The 19,268-nt window shown below is 43.5% G+C and overlaps 2 protein-coding genes across 2 annotated transcripts; one reads left to right on the forward strand and one right to left on the reverse strand.

Moving 5' to 3' along the window:
- Positions 1-3,401: 3,401 nt before the first annotated feature.
- On the reverse strand, positions 3,402-10,489 carry LOC118700047 (phosducin-like protein 3). Its single transcript, XM_036404357.2, has 6 exons — positions 10,189-10,489; positions 8,693-8,822; positions 6,897-6,987; positions 6,103-6,246; positions 5,059-5,267; positions 3,402-3,803 (listed from the first exon to the last, which is right to left on the reverse strand). Exons 1-6 carry the CDS (start codon positions 10,192-10,194, stop codon positions 3,661-3,663), a joined length of 723 nt encoding a protein of 240 aa, XP_036260250.1. The 5' UTR covers positions 10,195-10,489; the 3' UTR covers positions 3,402-3,660.
- A 3,078-nt stretch (positions 10,490-13,567) lies between these two features.
- On the forward strand, positions 13,568-13,978 carry LOC118700046 (histone H2A-beta, sperm-like). Its single transcript, XM_036404355.1, has one exon. It carries the CDS (start codon positions 13,568-13,570, stop codon positions 13,976-13,978), a length of 411 nt encoding a protein of 136 aa, XP_036260248.1.
- Positions 13,979-19,268: the final 5,290 nt, after the last annotated feature.

Here is a 19,268-nt window from a genome sequence, read left to right on the forward strand (position 1 = left end):
GTTGTTATTAGATTTCTAAAGTCCATACCTCTTTGGCATATTCTCATGGCTGCAGCTCTTCACTGACTCCTTCTGCTGCATGCTGTTCTCTCTCAGGTCAGGGCTCCTCCAAGGCTCTCCCTGACTGGCTAACCTGCCCCCTTTTATCCCAGTCATCTTCATTGGTCACAGCTGCAGCCCAATTAAGGACATCACAGCTGCAGCCCATCAAGGGCAACTGGGACATCCGGGGCAAAGCCTCTATACAGAAATTCAAATACATTACATTTCCTCTACTATACACCTGAGCATATTTGGGGAAGCAGGTGATAGGACAGCCACAAGGAGGAGGCAGGAGAGGCTGAGCTGAGCCCTAGGGAAGTAGGACCTGGCCAAAACAGGTACAGGACAACACAGCCATTCAAAGGACTCTCCTTAATTTCACCTTCTGTAGCCACAGTCCTGCAGGTGCCTCTACCGATGTACAGGTCCCTGACTGTGGGATCTGACTGGATTTAGTACCTGGAGAACTAGCAGCTTAACCATGGCTTTGCCTGGTTTGCACAACACCTGGCTCTCCCTCTGCAAATGAAATTGAAGTGAAACACTGTCCTGCAGGTTTGGTGAGTCCATATTGTGAATAAAAGATATGGGGAGGAAAAAATCAGGACGGCAACTTACCCAGATCAGGGCAGCCTGCCACAAACCTAATGCAACTGATCACATGGCCTGGCTAAGCAGCAGACTTCAGACTTGCACCATGAAGAGAACTGTTTTATTACTAGTGGTGCACTTACATTTCACACAAAAAACTCCAGAATGACTGTCCATTAATGGCAAATCATCTGCCTCCAACTACAGCCCAAGGTTACATCTCCCCCTCCCACCACCCTCTGGCACTGCTGCAGTGTGGAATGAGTCAGGGATGCTCTCACAGCAGTGTGCAGGACAGTCACCCACACAAGGCAGGGATGCTCTCACAGCAGTGTGCAGGACAGTCACACAAGCCCCAGCACTGTTTACAGGATCACTGCCTCTGATTTCTCCCATGATAGCTGACAGAAAGACCCTTCTCTCACCGATGAAAAGTGAGCATTGATCTGACACTAACTGTTGGCAGGTTGCAAAAATATTGATAGTGCATTTAGCAACAGTGCCCCAAGCCTTGGCAAATGAGAGCTCACCCTCTCCAGTTATTTTTTTTCCCATTATATTGCCCCTTTCTGCAGTGTGTATTAATTGGCTGTTTTGGTTTGCTATTTAGCAGCCAGCTTCCTTTAAAGCTAAAGCTCATTCCCTTAAATGTGTTTCCACAGCTCCTGCTCTGCCAAAAGGTTAAACAGACCTCATTATCTGCTTCCTGCAGAGACCTAATTTCTACAAAAGGCCTTGAGCATGGCAATATGATTGGCAGGAAAAATAATAATGTTACAAAAAGCTGTTTTCACACCTAGCCAAAGAGTGAGAAGCATAGATACCATTTGAAATGATGCTCCATGTGAGTCTCATCAGCTGGGCAGGATATTCAGCCCCTTCTCGTTTGTGATGATTCTCACATCTGCCCCTTTCAGAATGGCATCCTCCAGTGGCATCCCCCAACATATCAGCAGATTAAGCAGGTGAGGATAAAAGATGGAGGTCAAAATGTCTCCATTTCTCCTGAATTGCTGTTCAAAAATGCAGCTGCCAATGAAACTGCAAGGCAGCCCCTGCTGTAGCCCTGGCAGCAGGGAGCAGGCACTCTCCCCCTCCCCAAGGCAATCTCCTGCATAAACCTCCCAGGCACACCAGGTCCACTTCTTTTTTAGGAAAGACAAAACTGCTACCTGGGGGTGCCACAGTTATCATTCCCAGGCACAGGATATCTGGCTCCCCACAGTGAAGCAGTCTGGGACAATCCACACAGATCCCTAGTCCTCTTCAAACCTCAGTCCGCTCGGCAGTCCAAGAGCTCACAAACCCCATTAGACCACACACAGAAGGGGAAGGCAGTTATGACTTTAAGACCCTGCTGGGAGACTGTGAGGGAAACAGTCTGAAGTCCCACCTCTCCTTTTTATTCACCCCTAGCTTCTCTAGTTTCCTCCCAAAGAAATGCAATCCCTGTGATCAGAGGTCACTCAAAAGCACAATTCAGAGTGAACAAGCAGAAGATAAGCAAAATATGCAGTGTAGGGTTCCACAGAGAAGAAGAGTCATCCTTTTCCTAGACTGTACAAAGTTGTAGGTGAGCACAGTGAAGCATCAAGTCTGCATTTAAGATAGCCCTGTATCATGAGAAGAGTGCTGCTATGTAATAATATTCAGGATCTACCAGCTTCTATTGTGCTGCATTTGGCTCACTTGCACAAGATCAATATTTTAGCTACTCTGCCAAAAAACACCTAAAAGAAAAGGAGACAAGCGAAACTCAAATCACCATTCACATCTCAAAGAGGAAGCTCTCCATCAGGATCTTACAACCTCACCTGAAAGAACAGTTAATTGCTGTTTGGATTTCACATTGATTTGTCTCAGAGTGCCAGAATCATGCTTGAAAGTCACTACAAACTAATAAAATTTTTCTTTTAAGTATCACTGCTTATTGAGTACAGCATTCTGTGCCATCCATCCACAGAATCCATCAGCAATATAAAAAAATGTCATTGGGGCAGCCTCACTAGCCAAAGCTCTAGGAGACTGTTAGCCTGAGTGTAGACCAACTGAAAGTGCAGGTGAACATTAAATCCAACCCAAAGTAATCAAACAGCTCCAAATGTCAGCAGATCTATAATCAAGGTGGTATTTAAGTTTATGCTCTTCTAAGGCTTCAGTTATTATTACTGTATTGGGGAAATTGAAGTCTTTATTATAGCAAGATGTCAGTTCCTCAAACATCATCCTCCCTCCCATTTGGCAATGGCACTACTGTAGAACACCTGACTTCTGATATGGTTGAAGAAATCAGCAGTTTCACACTTGAGCACCACCATCTTGAATTTTATTCTGCAATTAACAGGCAAGATGGTGCAGGAATTTCAGCCCTTGTGAAAGGCAAAATAGTGCTGCTAACTCAGAAGTGGAGTTTGGGATTCAGCAGGTCCCAGGAGAGGCTGGCCATCCTCAAGATGCCTGGAATCCCAGCTTGCAGCCCCATGTTGTCCCTCTGGTGCCAGCACATCTCTGCAGAGGACCACATACCACCTTCAGAAGCACCTGCATCATGGGTACCACCCCCCCAGCTCTCTGTGAAGTCCAGGCTGTCAGAGCACAGTGGGCTGAGAGATGGTCCATTTAAGCGCCATAAGCAATTATTTAAGACAGCTATTTAGATTTGATTTGTACAACTTTAGCTTGTTAAAAACAGTGCACTTATGACCACTTCATATTTCAAATCTTTTAAGAAGTAGCAGTTTACTATGAAAATAATAACAAGAGACCTGTTTCTACTCACATCTGTATTTTAAAACTTTTGAGTAAGATTTACTCAGGTTTCACTATACAAAATGTCTTTCAGCATCTTAAGTGAAGCTGCAATTTTTAAAAAACAGAAATGTTTTTAGTTTCTAGAGGTTTCTAGAATGAATGTCTTGAAAGGCTACCCTTCTGGGGCTCAGCAAGGCCTTGAGGAGTGTCTCCAGTGCTTGAGGTGGGAGCACTGGCTGCCAGTGCACTGCATCAATCTAGCTGCAGATGCAGGAATTAGTCATCCTCTGAGTCACTCTCCCCTCTGGCTGGGACACATGCCCTGATTGAGGACATGAGCTGGTCCTGGATCTGCTTCCTGGGGTTCTCTTCGAGGTCTGTCTTGATGGCACCCGACTCAGAAATCTTCCACTCCAATTCTGTGCAGTGCAAAACAAGAGTCATTAATGCAGGGGAGCAAACTGAGGAAAAGACACCCAGGTGAGTTCCCTCATCATCCTACCACCACCCCACCACACCAGGGTCCTTCTCCTCTTCTTCCTCCATACCCAGATCCAAGCTCCTGCCCTGTTTACCACACCAGCTCCAGCCAATCCCCTCCTTTCCCAGTCCCTAGTGCTGGGACAGGTCTCAGCCCAGGGCACAAAGGTCAGGGTACTCTGTACCCACCAGTGACATCCCCAGTGCCACCCTGCTCACCTTGCAACCAGGAGTGCAAAAGAGGTGATGGATGCAGAGCACCAGCTTTAGAGGCAACTCTCCCAGTGAAAGTGAATTCTACCTCCTACTAGCCACGTAAGGGCAGAAGACAAGTTGGCACATCTATTGCCAGGGAAGGAATACTGCTCATACATTACAGTTGCTCCCATCATATACTGAGCTCATCACAATCAGAAGAGGCAGGGAAAAAATTTAAGAAAGGGCAAAAAATTGTGGAAATTTCATTTACAATGAAATAATATATATAATGTATAATCTGAATGATATAAAATACCTGTAATTCAGATTATAGGTATTTCATTTATTTCTATCTGAATGATATAAAGTACCTATAATTCAGATTATATATTATAGATATTATTTCATTGTAAATTGCGGAAATTTCATTTACAATAAAATAATATCTATAATATATTCATTTACAATGAAATAATATCTATAATATATAATCTGAATTATAGGTATTTTCCACAGATGTACCTTGTAAATAGAATTCACCCCTTTGTCTCTACATCACACACTAAATATTAGCTCCTTTAGACAGTAAAGAGACACTTCACCACCAGCAGTAGGCCCAAATTGGACTGGATTGCTTCCCAGAAGTGGTAGAAAGTCAATACAACACATTCAATTGAAACCATTCTCCTACTGCTGCTGATAATCCTATCATCAAATCTAATTTCTTTCAGATATTACAGAATAATGAACACAACCTCACACTTTCTTTAATCTTTAGTGGAAGGCAGGCATAAATACTTGCACACACAAGACAAATACCTACATGTTGGCCTACCACTACTTTTACATAACAGCATGTGGTTGAGCCATAGGGGGGGGGGAAAAAAATCTAGTATCATTTTCAGTACCTCCCTTCCCTTCCTAAGCCTCATTTCTCTCCTTCCCAGCAATGCAGTTTTGCTTTTCCTTGGGAAGAGCAGAGATGCAGACACTCACCATCCCTTGTCAGGTTCATGCCACCGAACACCAAAGGCCCAATGAACTGAGCTTTGATGTCTCCCTCCAGGTACACAAATATCGTGGGCAGGTTCTTATCAGGGTAGTTGGGAATGCAGGTGGTAGAGATAGCTTTGATGAATTTCACATCTCTGAACTTCTTTGCAAGCCCACTCATATGTTGATTTATTAAGGCACAGAGTGGAATTCTGAGAGAACAGCAACAGACACACAAAAGGAGAAAATAAGAGACAATTTAAAAGTAAACAGCTCCAGAAGAAAGGTCAGAAATATCACATTGATGACTTTCTGCAAAGACAAAAGTACCAGAAGCAACTTCTGTATTCCAGCATTCAAAGGAGATCAGCTCCACTGGAGATTTTGGTGTGTGGTGGGTTTTTTGTCTTAATATATTAATAATGCATCCTTCCCCTCTACCCCCTTTTTATTCAGGGAAACTGGTTAATGAATTTAGGATACTTAGAAGCTGCATGAGCAAGCATAAAAGCAAAGCTGCTCCTGGAAGAAGGTATGCAAACAATGATCAACACCTATATGCAATTAGAGACAAAGAACAACAGCAAGTATTCATAACCTTTCCAAAAAAAAAAATCTAGCAATGCTAACAGACGTTTTTGACAAGGTTTTCTATCATGGTGACAGGACTGCAAACCTGGCTCACTCCATTTGTATATCACTAGAAACCAAGCTAAATACACATTGATCCTTCCTATTCAAAGCCCCTTGCATTTGAGCCAGAATAATTTCCAAAGCTTGGATATTTCAGTGGCAGCAGGTACCTCTATGGAAGCTGTATGGTACACATCTTGCTGTGCTGTAGATATGTATAAAAAAGCCACCTCATGGTAACATCATTCTAGAATGAAGTTCAGCAATCTGGACTCAACAGTTTAAAATTACTCATTTGTTTTTATTTCTTAGAACTCCAAAACCAGTCCTTAGTTCCACAATAACTATACATTTACCTTGCACTTTCAGCTATTGACAGTGCAAGGTTTAATGGTTTTAAAAAAAAAATCTTACCCTTGTTTGTAGAGGTGTAAGACTACCCATATACCTTTTCCAGCTTTTGTAACCTCTTGAACATAATCTTTTCCCGAAATCTCCAAGACTTCCCCGAATTTATTCTTCATTTGAGCTGCCTTCATTTCTGCTAACCTTTGCTGCCTAAATAGCCAGGAATGAAAAAGACACCTTGTGAATAGATGCATTTTTTTGACAGAACATAACTTGAAGGAGCTGGTTGAAGCCTAGACTTCAAAGATAAAATTACAAACTTCTAACCCCAGAGCAATAAAAGCAAAATTACACCATACATGCTCTTGTATTTGCACCATAGGCTAAAGCCACATGCAAGAAGTAAATCTGTGTTTCATGAAATGCTTTTTTCCCTCATTTCTGGCCTCACTAGACCTTTCTTCTCTAGATAATACACGATCAAACTAAATGGCAAAAGCCATGAGAGACATTATGAGATCGACAGAAACCAACACTAATTATGCAAATCTGCAGCACCTTAATCTCATTGAGACAAAAATTAGGAACTCCTGGAGGTGATTTTCAAAGCTCTCAGGACCCCCAGCCATACACTCAGCAGGTGCATATTATCTCTGCAAAGCTAGGCCGTAGATAAAGGATACTGAATTCAAAAGCTGTTATCCTTTTAAAGACACTTAGAAGCTCCACAAGAGACCAGAAACACAACCCCCTTCTTCCATCATCCTAAAAACATCCTTTCTCTTCCACAATATCTAAAAGCATATAAAAGAAAGACCCTCCAATTATCATTAAAGCCAAATTCTGCAAGCTGCTCTGACCTGTACATTTCAATAGCTCTCTCATCTTCCTCATTAAATTCATCTTCATTCTCTTCTAGCTCTTCCAGAGTCATGTCCTCATAAGTTTTCACTAGAATAGAAGAAACATTAAATCAGCAAAAACCTCATTCCAGGATTAACACTCATTAACTTTCATCAGTCCGACAGAATTTATTTACTCTAAAGACAGATTAATAGGAAGTATGCAGTGGATTTTTTAAAAAATATTATCTTAGAATAACAGAATGGCTTGGTTGAAAGGGACCTTAAAAATCATCCAGTTCCAACCCTTTCTGCCAAGAGGGACACCTTCCACTAAAAGGGTGGAGGTTTCATGGGCTCAAAGGCCCATGAAACCTGGCCTTGAACACTTCCAGCAATGGGACATCCAGAATTTCTCTGGGCAACCTGTTCCAGTGCTTCACAACCCTCAAAGAATTTCTTCTTAATATCTAATCTAAGCCTACTGTCCTTCACCTTAAAGTCATTTCCCCTTGTCCTATCTACCACTACATGGTCTCAAAGTTGGAACTGCCCTTAGGAGTTGGGACTTCAGTGATCCTTGTGGGTCCCTTCCAACTCAAGATATTCTATGGTTCTATTCTATGATTCTAAAAAGTCCCTCCCCAGCTCTTTTTTCAGTATCTTTGGCACTGGAAGTGGGGGCTAAAGTTCTCCCCCAAGGCTTCTCCTCTCCAGGATAAGCAGCCCCAGCTTTCTCAACCTGTTATTATTATTCTTACTGGATTGTTAGGAAGTGTTATGTGCCTTAGACATACAGATGGAAAGAATATGATGGAAAAGGCATCTGAGCTGAAGACTGCCTAGACTAGCACCCAACTACCTGCACAAGCTTTCAAGCTTCGCAGCCGCAGCACAGACATGCACGTTCACCTGGCTGATTCCCTTTGCACTCCTGTTTCAGTTTTCAATCGTTTACTTCCATAAAAAATACAGAGCTGACACGAAGAACAAAGCTTTCCTGTGCTGGAAGAATCCATGTGCTTAGGAATGTATTTGTTTGATACCATTAACAGCTGATCACCCTGCACAGATGAAGTTTTGCTATACTTATAAACCTGGAAAATGACACATTACAGTCCTGTGGGGCACAAAGCTTTAAAAAAAAGAATTAAATTTATCTGAGGTAATGGAAGTCCTTGGAAATGTTTTGGTTTAGAGGCCTGTGTTTAAAAAGGAAAATGAGGACCCTCAAAAGGAGGACCCTCCCAAACTCCCACCACCTAACTTTCAAGATCAATTTTCAAATCTAGATATCACTATCTAACTCCTACTCAGAGTCCCCCAACAGCATCACATAAAACAGTCAATAAGTGTTACAAACATTATTAAGCACAAATATCTGTGCCTGTTTAAAGACTAAAATAAATAATTTAAGGACTAAAGTCAAATAATGCAGAGTATTCCTGAATAGTGCCCCATGTCCTCATGTTTCCACATGGAAATCTTCTGTAAGGTCAGACCTGTTTACAACTGTGGTGGTCAAAATGGTCCCATTCAGTATTTACTATCATGCCATCCTACTAATTACACCCTGGCTGAAGTATGCTTATTCCTGACAATAGTAGGAATATAACTAAAATCACTTGATTATAAGGTATTTTCTTCAAGAATAACTTAGGACTCAGGACTTGTTTTTTCCCCCCCACAGAAGTTGAAATCACTTTGGTTGTACGGCATATAAACATTGCTGCCGGTAATTTCTTTGAGAAAACTTCCTCCAGGAGCCATTCCAAGGCTTCTTCTGCTGCTGCCTGAGTTGGCTGGTCACTCACTCAGAGATTTCTGAAGGATGGCAAACTGCTCCTCTTCCTTTGCCCGTTCCTGTTCCTCCACATTTTCCTTTGGAGGAAGGATTCCTTTCTTACGCAGAATGTCATTCCACTCCGTGTCTTTATTTGGATCCTAGAACAGAACAACAAATGGATGGTATTTCTTCAAGGTGAATTTTACCACTTGTAGAATTTAACACATTTACTAAACTGGTAACTGGATGGATGGTGCCAGACAGCCACAGTGCAAATCCTCCTGATGCCGAGGCTCCTCTCCAGCCGCAGACCTGCAGTACCCTGAAGACTGTGTTTTATTCCATCCCACTCACAGCACATACAGGAGGTCTTGGCTGGGTACCAGAGTCTGAAGCATTATAACCACTTCTGCATCTCTCACAAAGAGCAACAAAAGGAGAGGGTATTAGCTGAGTGACAGAGAAGCATGCTAGCCAGAGGGCTTCCTTACAGACCCTCAGCAGGACAGGCCACCAAATCAATGGTCACTGCATCAGAAAGCAGTAGTGACAAGACACACACACAGGCACAAACCTTACAGACCTAGCACTCAGTACATGGGAAGTCTCCTTATTTAGATTCAAGTCAGAGTGACTATGTAAGTGCCTAGAAAAAAGCAAGCCATTTCTGTCAGCCAAGCCCACTGCTAAGGATTCAGATCCAAATCTATAGCTAGACTATTCCTGAGATTTTACTGTAAAATAATTGCAATAATCCTGCAAAACAAGGCCAATACATCTCTACGTATTATTGAAAAGGACAGTGGCTGAGTATGAGATTTTCCTACTTAGCAGGCAATTTTATTTTTTTAAAATACAAGAAATCTCAGTGATAAGCACCCATAGCTTGCTTGTGCTTCCTTGTTGTCTTGGCCTAGGTCCAGTTTAGAAACTGAACACACCTACTGCTTTGCTATAGCTCGTATCAGCACACCTTACACCAGGTCTGTTCACAGCCATACAACCATCTCTCCTCCCCGACTAAGCCCCTACTTATGGGCTATGGGGCACAGGAAGGGAGGGGGAGGGGGCAGAAGGGGAGAAGAAACAGAAGAAAATAAAGAAAAAGAACAATGTAGCTCCGCAAACACAACACCAGACTTTTTTTTCCTCCCGTCTCTGACCGCGGTCACCTTTCCCTCGACCCCGCATTTACTATCACACTGACGCAGCGCCTGATACGCCGACCCACTCACTACGGTAGTGAAGTAAGTACCGCAGCTGTAAAAAAAGCAACAAACTGCCACAAACCCAGCCATGGAGCTGCCGAACAACACCGCCCCGTGACAGCCACCTCTGCCCCGGGCGAGCGGCAGGAACCCGGGCCGCCCCCACCCCGGCTGCCCCGGGCCCTCGGCCGGGGAGGGCGGCCCGTGGCTGTCGGCGGGGCCCAGCCGGGGTGCGGCCCCTGGCCCTGCCGCGCTGGCCCCGCAGCACCGCCCGCACAGGCCGGAGCGGGGACACGGGGGCACCGCGGCTGCTCACCTGCATGGTGCCGGCGGGGCCGGGCCGGGCCCGGGCAGCGGTGCTGGGCAAGGCCGGGCGGGGCCGGTCCCGGCGTGCGCGGCGCGGCCGGAGGAGGCGGCGCTGCCGGCGGGCGGGCCCGGCGCCGCCGCTTCCCGCAGCGCCTAATAAGGATAGTCCCGGCCGAGGGAGGCCTCGGGCCGGTCTGGGCCGTGAGGAGGCGTCACGGAGCGCTTGGAAGGCACTCTGAAGATCGAAAATCCTCCTGCCGTGGGCAGGGACACCTGCCAGTAAACCAAGTTGCTCCAAACCCCATCCAGGCTGACATGGAATAGCCGTGCTTGAGCAGGGAGGTTGGACAGGTGACTGACTCACTGTGGTCCCTCCCAGTCTTTTTCTGTGATTCCCCGTAACTTCTGTTTCCACTTCACTGAGCCTTTTTTATCTGTTTGGATTTCATACCCTGCTTTGTTTCCCTACTGGTTTATCTACTTATTTCCTTTCTCTGATCTGTTAAAAAATAAAATAATAAAATAAGCAATCAAACCTATATTATCTATTCTTATTAGGCATAATCAGGTGTACTTGTAGTATTCTTATGATTGGATGATAGCCAACTGAAATTACCAGAAATTTGTCTCTTGATAGTTACTTTTATTTCAGTTTTGAGTCCGTGTTAAAAGTATCACTCAGAAAACACTGAAAAGTGTGTGAGATGTGGTGACCCTAATCTGCTTGGGATCACACCCCATTCCAAACTGGCACCTAGGCCTGCCCTTTCAAAGAACTGAGCAGATCTTTTCAGCTTGCTTTTCAAAGACACATAGCAGAGGGAAGAGACCTATTCCTGCTTCCCTTCCCCTCCTTTTATGTTCTAGCCCAATGGACAGCATGCTTACCCAGATCTCAGTCCCCATAAAAGAACCCTAAAGAGCCTGCCAGCCGGCCTTAAGAGTGTGTTTGGCATGTGGAGGAAGGACTGTCTCAACTCTAGCAAGGGCCTGAAATGAAAATTTAGAAGCCCCACTTCCACGTGTTAGAAGGTTTTGGGCATCCCATTAGCAGCCAGTTATTGTGAAGTGGGCTGGCCATTTTCCCTGTGCTAAATCCAGGTTACTGAAGGAAAGCACAGCCACCTTTTCTGCCTCTGAATTAGGAGAAATGATAGCTGTGCTTTGAGAGGACATCAGTCCTCATGGCATTTGGACATGCAGAGGGTGCCCCATACTGGTTGTTCAATGCCCTCAGGTGGCAGGAAACTTAGCCTCACTCAGCTCAGACTAAATGCTCATCCTTGTAGGAAAAGTGGGTGAGCGCCACAAATGCAGGTGCTGTGAGGCTCTGACCCACAGCAGGTGTCTGGCAGGCAGAACCAAAGGCTGAACTGTTCATGACAGTTTTGTTGTCTGAGTATTTTGCCAGAGCCTGGGCTTCTGGGAGTACCCTCTGGTAATCATCTTCTGTGGCTGCAATATCATTCACACCCACAGCTCTTGTATGCTGCCGGTTGGAAACTGCTTTGAGTGCCAGAGAACAAACACAGAAAGAGCATGAGCAAGAAGTGAGCACTCATTCTTTAAAGGCTGCTCAAAAATATTCCTTTGCCCGAGGTGAGATTTTTGCCCAGGTGAACAAAGAGGAACTAACCAAGCACCTTCAGCACCAGAGCCACAGTAAACCCTGAGGCCCATCTGGGACAGAGTTACCAGAAGAGGGGGCAGAAGCCTAAATCTTAGGAGCATCCCCATCACATCACTTGGTGGGGCTCAGACACATTGTGAACCAAGCATGACTCTACCCAGAACACATCAAAAGCAAAACGCAGTTTCCCTCTCCCACCCAAATAAAAATATATTTACAAAGCCCGTTTTCCCTATGTATTTCTATCAAGTTTCAGCAGGAAGAAGAGGATTGCTTTTACACACAGCGTGCAGTCAGAAATACTCCAGGCAGAGTGGGTGAGAACTGGCAGTGCCATAGTGAGGCTGAAATGGAGCTATGGCTCAGCCCCTGCAGACAGCCTGCCTTCTTCCCCCTCTCCACAGCCAACTTGCTTCTGAGCAGCTGTAATGCATTTCTTCATTTTGCCCCAAATCAGGGATTAGGTGAGGGAAGATGAAGCACATGTGTAAATGACTCATTAATTACCCAGGTGACCCACTGGTGAGGAGAAAAAGTTGCTAATAAAAAGGTTTTTGGGCCCATAGTAGAGGTGTTATGTGACTTGTTTGTGCTTGGGTGTAGGTTGCAGTAAGGCACAGACTAGGGAAAAAAAAAAGCATTTTTGAAGGTAATGTGATGTGCTTTTCATTTATAATGTATTGTAGAAGATTTGGGGTTATGTGCCTGTGTTATTTTGTAAGTTAGCTGCCTCTATTACACAGCATGAGTGTACTGTGAATAATTTGGGAAAAGTATTGTCTGGTAATAGGGATAAGGAGTTATAAGGGCTTAGTTTGCTTGGATTTTATTAGGAGCTGGGGTTTTTTTTAAGTTTTACTGTTTTTCCACCTTCTTTTTAAAGCTTATTCTGATTTTTTTAAAATAGTTAAATCTTTCAGTAAAAACCCTAAATATTAATGTAGTGATGGGTGTTTTTGTATGTTGTCAACAGCTGTGCTGGAAGTTAACTGTCCTGTTTACTGATAGACTAGAAATGTTATTTAAATGAGTAGTTTTGCTACTCCAGTTGTAAGAGTATTCTAGCTGGGCTGGATTTCCTTCATCATGAGATCGTAATTTCTATTCTTCAGTCTGCATTGTGTTGTCCAAATCAATTTATCCTTTTCCTGGTACAGAAGACTTCCAGTAGTATTCTCATAGAAGCCAGAGAATACAGCTTAGGGAATTATTTAAAGCTGTGTATGAAAATGTCCTGGAGTATTTTGGGTATAACAAGCTGTAGGCTGCAAGAATTTTTCCATTTTTAGATTTGAAATGGAGGGAAGTTGTAACTTGATAATAGAAGTTATATTGCAGACTGCTCTTGAAAGAAGAGACAGGCCTCAAGTTAGCTTTGAGGTAACAGTTGTGGTGTTTAAAAAAGTCTTGCTGAAGAAGACCCACCGTATCTCAATCCTCAATACATTCCAAGTAGCAGGGGAAAGCCTCTCTCCTTTTGAGCCCTTCATATCTAACTTCAATAACCCTTGACGGGTTTTGCAATGAGATCCTTCTTCTAAAAGTCAGGCTGGAAAAGGGCAGTAACTGTTAAAATTTTAGCTCTGCTGTTGATGAACTGTGGTGTGTGGTGAGCTCTTTCCTCAAGAAAAGAATGAGCTTTCCCTTAGATGTGGAAGAGCAGAACTGACCTTGCTGTTGCCTCCTCTTGCTGTCCATTAGCTGTAGCACCCAAGTGCTTTGAAGACCTCCAGCCCTCTGTGTGTCCTTGCCTGTCAGAATGTCTGGACGTGGAAAGAAACAAGCAGTGGCTGGTAGCCCTAGAAGTGCAACCAATAAGAGCAAATCAGCCAGGGCAGGTCTGCAGTTCCCTGTGGGCCGTGTCTATAGGCTCCTGCGGAGAGGGAACTACGCTGGCAGGATTGGCTCTGGTGCTGCCATCTACCTGGCTGCAGTGATGGAGTACGTGACAGCAGAGGTCCTGGAGCTGGCAGGGAATGCTGCTCATGAAAACAAGAAGACAAGGATCCTGCCCAGGCACATTCAGCTGGCTGTGAGGAATGATGATGAGCTGAACAAGCTCTTTGCCTGTGTGACCATTCCTCAAGGCGGGGTTATGCCGAATATCCCTTCTCAGCTCCTTCCGAAGAAAACTAGTGGAAATGTTTGCTTCTCAAAAATATGGTGGTAGCCAGTGAAACTTGCTTTTCCTGGTCTGGTTTGTGCACTTATGGATGCTGGGGCTCAATACCACTTATTTACTTCTTTGTCAAGTATTTTGCTGCTCATTTTAAGGCATTTTTAAAGTGTGTAATAAAGTTTCTAGAATGCATCACTGGTCTCCTTTTCTCATAGATGGAAGAACAGAAAATGAGAATTAAAAAATAGCCTAGCATAGCACCTGAGTAACTTTTTAGAAAGTCCAGTACATGCTTACTTTTGAAAATATGTTGCAGGGGAGTGTTGTGAAGCAGGGAGAGGAGTCAAGACACATGCTGCTGTTCCTGTCAACTTTTCTTCCATCTAGCACAGATTCATCGTGCAATTAGTTCAGTGTCTCAGAGGATAAGTCTACTTTAGAGGTTAGTACCCTGTGTCTTATTGCTCATAAAACTGTAGTGAGCATCTGCTCCATCATTACAGTAAGTCTCTATCAGGGCAAAGCATGCAGAAAGTGGTGGAGCTATGTCTTCTCTCTTAACACAGATGACAAATTCAGTGTTTTTTCTATTGTACAAAGTTATCAAGAACTTGAGAAGGGGTCTACTCCCTCTTCTTCCCTCCAAACTCTGTTGGTTTTCCTCTATGGATTGATTTTTTTTTTTAATAGTAATTTTTGCATCTTTAAAAAATAAAATGACCCTTCTACATTCAGGGGCATTTAATTTACTTTGGCTGTCATTAACAAGCAACAGTTCCTCTCAAAGGAAACTTGCTCTGGTGTCTGCTTTATAGCATATTCTTCCTCACAACATAGTCACTGCCTTTTTCCTCTGTATCAGGATGCTCTGTGCTGGTGCAGCAGACAGAGAAAAGGGTCTAGCAGAAGTTGTTGTTGAGAGAAATAGTTCTGAAGTGGTGAGAAACTGAGATGTGAGAATGGAGATGAAAATGCTGTAAATATAGACTAAGATACATGAAGGAAAGAGCAGCCTAAGTGTCAGCAGGAAGTGAATGTAAATTTTGTTTGAGGTAGCATTTCACAATAGAATAAAGCAAAGAGTAATTCCCTTTTTGGCAGGAAGAACTGGGTGATCCTCTTTTGTTTACACTATAAAGCTTGTCAAGCAAGAAGAATGTTAGGATACTTTCTGGCTGTTCTGGCTCTGTGTTTACACCTGCTGTCCTGTTACTTACACAACAGCACTCCTGATATTTTTTAGACATATTCTTTCTTCCAAAACACTTGTTAAAAGTTAATGCAGCTCATTAAGCTTTGAACCAGCCCTGGCAGGGGCCACCAACAGATCAAATGTTCTGCTGCTGAAGAAGAAATAAACACAGTTATAGCTCTTCACTCTTGATGGGTTGTAAGGCAGCAGTGAAATTATAGATCCTCAGAAACCTGGGGCTAGAACAATGAGAAAAGTTGGTTTGTTGTGGGTTTGTTTGTTTGTTTTTCTTGCAGATGTTGCCCCTTTGAGAGGGGAAAAATGCAGAACTCAGTTTTAGCACCTGATTTTGCAAAACATATGCTGAGGAGTACTTAGATATTTACTGGAGTAGCACTAATTACACTGATAAATAATGATGCATGCATGTAATCAGAAAACAAGTTTTCTTCAATGATAAAGTATCTCATTTGATTATAAGGTAAACTCTCAACAAATATTACTGGTTTATTATGGTCATCTATGTCTTTATTTGTTCTAAACATAGGCATTGGGAACAAGTTCAGACAAATACCCAAATAATGAACACTTGGCTTCCTTGGAAAGTTGGGGTTGTCTCCAGATTGATTAATAGGCACTCTGGATGATTTTGAACAGAAACGCACAGAGTATCATAGCAAAATGTTGAGGCTAACCATACCCTTTTTTTCACAAAAGGGGAAGATAGAAAGCTGTTATCTTAGTAGTGAAGATGCTTAGCTTCATACCCACAAGTAGGGCTCTGTTCAATAAAGTGCTTGGTAAGTATGGAAATCATACTCCTAGGTCTTTTAATGAAATTGTGATAAAGACTTTCTTTCATGTGATACAGTATAGGAGAGTCTCTTCAAACTTCAAATACAATAGCAATAATTTTGCTTGTTCCCTTGATCACCAAAGTTTGCATTTACTTGATGAAACAAGGCATTAATTGCATGGTACTTTTGCACATGACTAGTTCTCATGTCTCATGCTATAGGTTTCAACTTAGCTCAGTGACCTGTAGCTGAGGCTGGTCTGTGACTTGGTTACAAATCAAAGCAAAAATACTCATTCAAAACACAGCTCCTCTGGCATCTCTCTTGTTACTGATGCTGCAAAACACATTTATCTTGATGTGGTGTTACTTCCTAACTCAGTTATGCCATGGCTCCAGGGTGTCAAGGAAAAATAGATGTCTTCAATAACACCCATTAGAGAATGTGTGTACGTGGTGCTCCACAATTCAATGAAGGGGTGAGCAGATGGAAGCATAGGGGTGAAATGATGCCTGGAAAAGCTCTTCTGCTTTTACCTGTCTAGAAGACTGAATGCTGTTGACAGATGTTTTGGTTGTGCAGGGTGCTTGTAGTTCGCTCTGCACTGGGATTTGTGTGTTTATAAGCTTGATATCTTCTGTCACCTTCACTTTCTCTGCAAGGAGAGGAAACAGCCCAAGTTATGGCCTCAGAGAGGCTTGTCTTGGTGAGCACAAGGGATGCACAAGGTCTGAACCCATTTACTACCAGAGCTGGTCAAGCCCAGCACACCGTGGAGAGGGGTAGGGCCCAAAATGCCTCTACTTTGAACATCCCAAATTTGATGCTGGCCTTGCCCTCTGCTGACCGATTCCAATATTGCAATTCCTAAACACCGTTGTCCTCTTGGAAGTCAAGTGCTGCTCTTTTGAAAGAGTAGTGAATTTGTGTTATAATCTAAGATTATCCACAGTCTGTGGAACTATGCAGACTACACAGAGCTGTGAGAATGAAGGAAATGATGTCATATAAGACTACTGATAATTAAAGGCAATTTTTGGTGGCTTTCATGTTCTCTGGTGGTGTTCCTGGAGAGGCCATGCTGCCCAGCAGGGTAGGTGGCTGTGGCACCTGGTGCTATGCTGACTGAGGCTCCTGAAATCTGCTTCTTTTTGGATAGATCACACGATTGCCTCTGGGTGCTCTGAGGTCAGTTCACGCACCTTCTATATTTTGGCATTATCTGCTGGAAGTTGTAGTCCATGTTTAGGTATTTTTCTGGTGGCTGTTTAGACAGCTGTACTCCAGAAGCCTGCATTTATGTGTAGGCATCTTTCAGTGCCACGATCCAGCAGGTACTATCTGAATGGCTGTTTAGTAATCCCTGGGTAAAGAACCTTTGTAGTAAATATATCCAGAATTCTTTCCTTTCAAGGTTGCCTTATGTTCTCATTCAGACTTCCTCTATTGATCTTTCAGCAGGTTGAAGGCTAATAGGGAGATGGTGTTTGGTGTACAAGGCTCTTGCACCAGAGAAATGTCAAAACTTTAGGTGGTGAATCATAACCTGCTATAAGATCAGTCACAGTTTTGGTTTTGTACACTGGAAAAGTTGATCCAGAAATGACTGAAGGAGACTTAGTAGCTCCTTCTAGTTGTTCAGTGCAGAAATCTATCAGAGCAATAAAGACAGTTTATGCAGTCCAGCTCAGTCAAAGATATGTTTCTACCCTGTTTAATAAGGTAGAGGAATGGCAATTGCAATGTGGGAGTTGTCTGGAGCAGGTAAGTAAGTTTTAAGAGTGATTGTCCTATAAGCAAGTGCTAGATATCCTGGGATCACTGCTCAACTCTAAAATCCCAGCAAATAAGTAAACACAGGCATTGATGAATGCTGGCAGGAATGGTGAGTTTAAAATTAAGCATTTTATCATTCGTCACCTCACGCTTTCCTTCTTGCAAATCAACCCACTTCATTCAGGGTTTGAACTTTCCTTGACCTCTGCCTTTCCTCTTTGCTGGTTGTTCCCCTCTTTCTTTTCCTGTATTACTCTGTACATGAAGCCTCGCCTATATTCAGCAATGCAACCCCTCCCATGTAACAATCTCTACAGTTTCTTATTAATTTCACATTGTATTTGTGTTGTCTTCAACATTATATTTGACTGTCTACAGTTACCCATCCCCTTTGCTGCAAAGCTGCAACTGATTATTCTTCACTATGTGCAATCACTTCCTTTCATCCTCAGTGAGCTGTACATATTTTTTCCCATATATATCTTTGCCAGGGTCATTCTGAATGCTGACTCTGTCCTGCAGCACTGCCATCCCTCGCAGCTTGCAGTCACCTCAAGATTTGCTAAGTGAGCTCTTCCCTGTGGGAGCTGAGCAGGGAGCGAGGCTGTCCAAGGCACAGGATCACGAAGGGAGCAGAGAGAGGGAACTAAACCACTGAGAAGGTTTTCCTCTTGTGCTTCATGCTCTGTCTCTGGTGAGCAACATGTCGTGAGGCTGGGCAGCACTTGCTCCCCCACACATGAGTGCATTTCCAGGTCCCTCGCTGTGTGCTCCTGCTGAGCAGTGCCTGGCTGAGCCCAGCTCCTGCAGGCCAGGCTTTTAAGGTCCTAGGCCAGCCCAAAGGGATTTTTGAGTCAAGTTAGGTGGCAGGAAGATGTGCACTCCTGAGTATTCCTGCCTTTCCAAGAGTCCACCGAGCTGTTCTTAACCACATGCTCTAAGCTGTGGCAACTGGTTTCGGAGTTAAGTGCTACCAAAAATTTCCTCTTTGCAGCTGAAACATGTTGCTTCTCAGAGTAATTGAGTGTCCCTCCTTTCTGCTTTTTATGACAAGAGGATGGATGGATTTCCCAATTTCCCAATTCTTCTAAACACACTTAGTACTTTGAATATCTAGATTTATCTCTTCTCTGCCTGACAGTGAGAACTGAGTTTTCACCTCTTTTTCTTGCAGAAATGCTTCTGTGCTTCCGATTGTTGTCACCTGTGTCTGCACTCCTGAATTTCTGCTGTGAGTTTTGCAGTAGGATATTCAGAAAGAGTTTCAGGCCAGAGATGACCTTTGCATTTCTATATTATTAATTTCTCCTTTTTGCAGATGACATTTGAATTGCTCCAGGGAGCAAAGATTTCCACTGAGCAGTGAACAAGAGCTCTTCTGTGCTTCTTACAGAGGAGCCATAGTTACTACAGATATATGACCGAGGAACCTAAGATAGGTTCTCACCTGCAAATTACCACCAATTTATCAATCTTATTTAAGTTTCAAGGCTCAAACAGATGTTCTTCTTGAAACCTGTTGTGGGTGATGGAAGCCTTTGCTGACTGCAAGAGGACAGAATGGGTTGCCTGTGGT

This window comes from Molothrus ater, chromosome 2, assembly GCF_012460135.2.
Source record: "Molothrus ater isolate BHLD 08-10-18 breed brown headed cowbird chromosome 2, BPBGC_Mater_1.1, whole genome shotgun sequence".
NCBI lineage: Eukaryota > Metazoa > Chordata > Aves > Passeriformes > Icteridae > Molothrus > Molothrus ater.

Excerpts from the sequence above, each read along its gene's own strand:
- LOC118700047 (XM_036404357.2), bottom strand. Across the intron at positions 6,988-8,692 it reads CATCCTTCAGAAATCTCTGA|TGAAAACTTATGAGGACATG; the intron begins GTGAGTGACCAG and ends CTTCTATTCTAG. Across the intron at positions 3,804-5,058 it reads CATGAACCTGACAAGGGATG|AATTGGAGTGGAAGATTTCT; the intron begins GTGAGTGTCTGC and ends TGCACTGCACAG.
- LOC118700046 (XM_036404355.1), top strand. The coding sequence starts at position 13,568 with ATGTCTGGACGTGGAAAGAAACAAGCAGTGGCTGGTAGCCCTAGAAGT.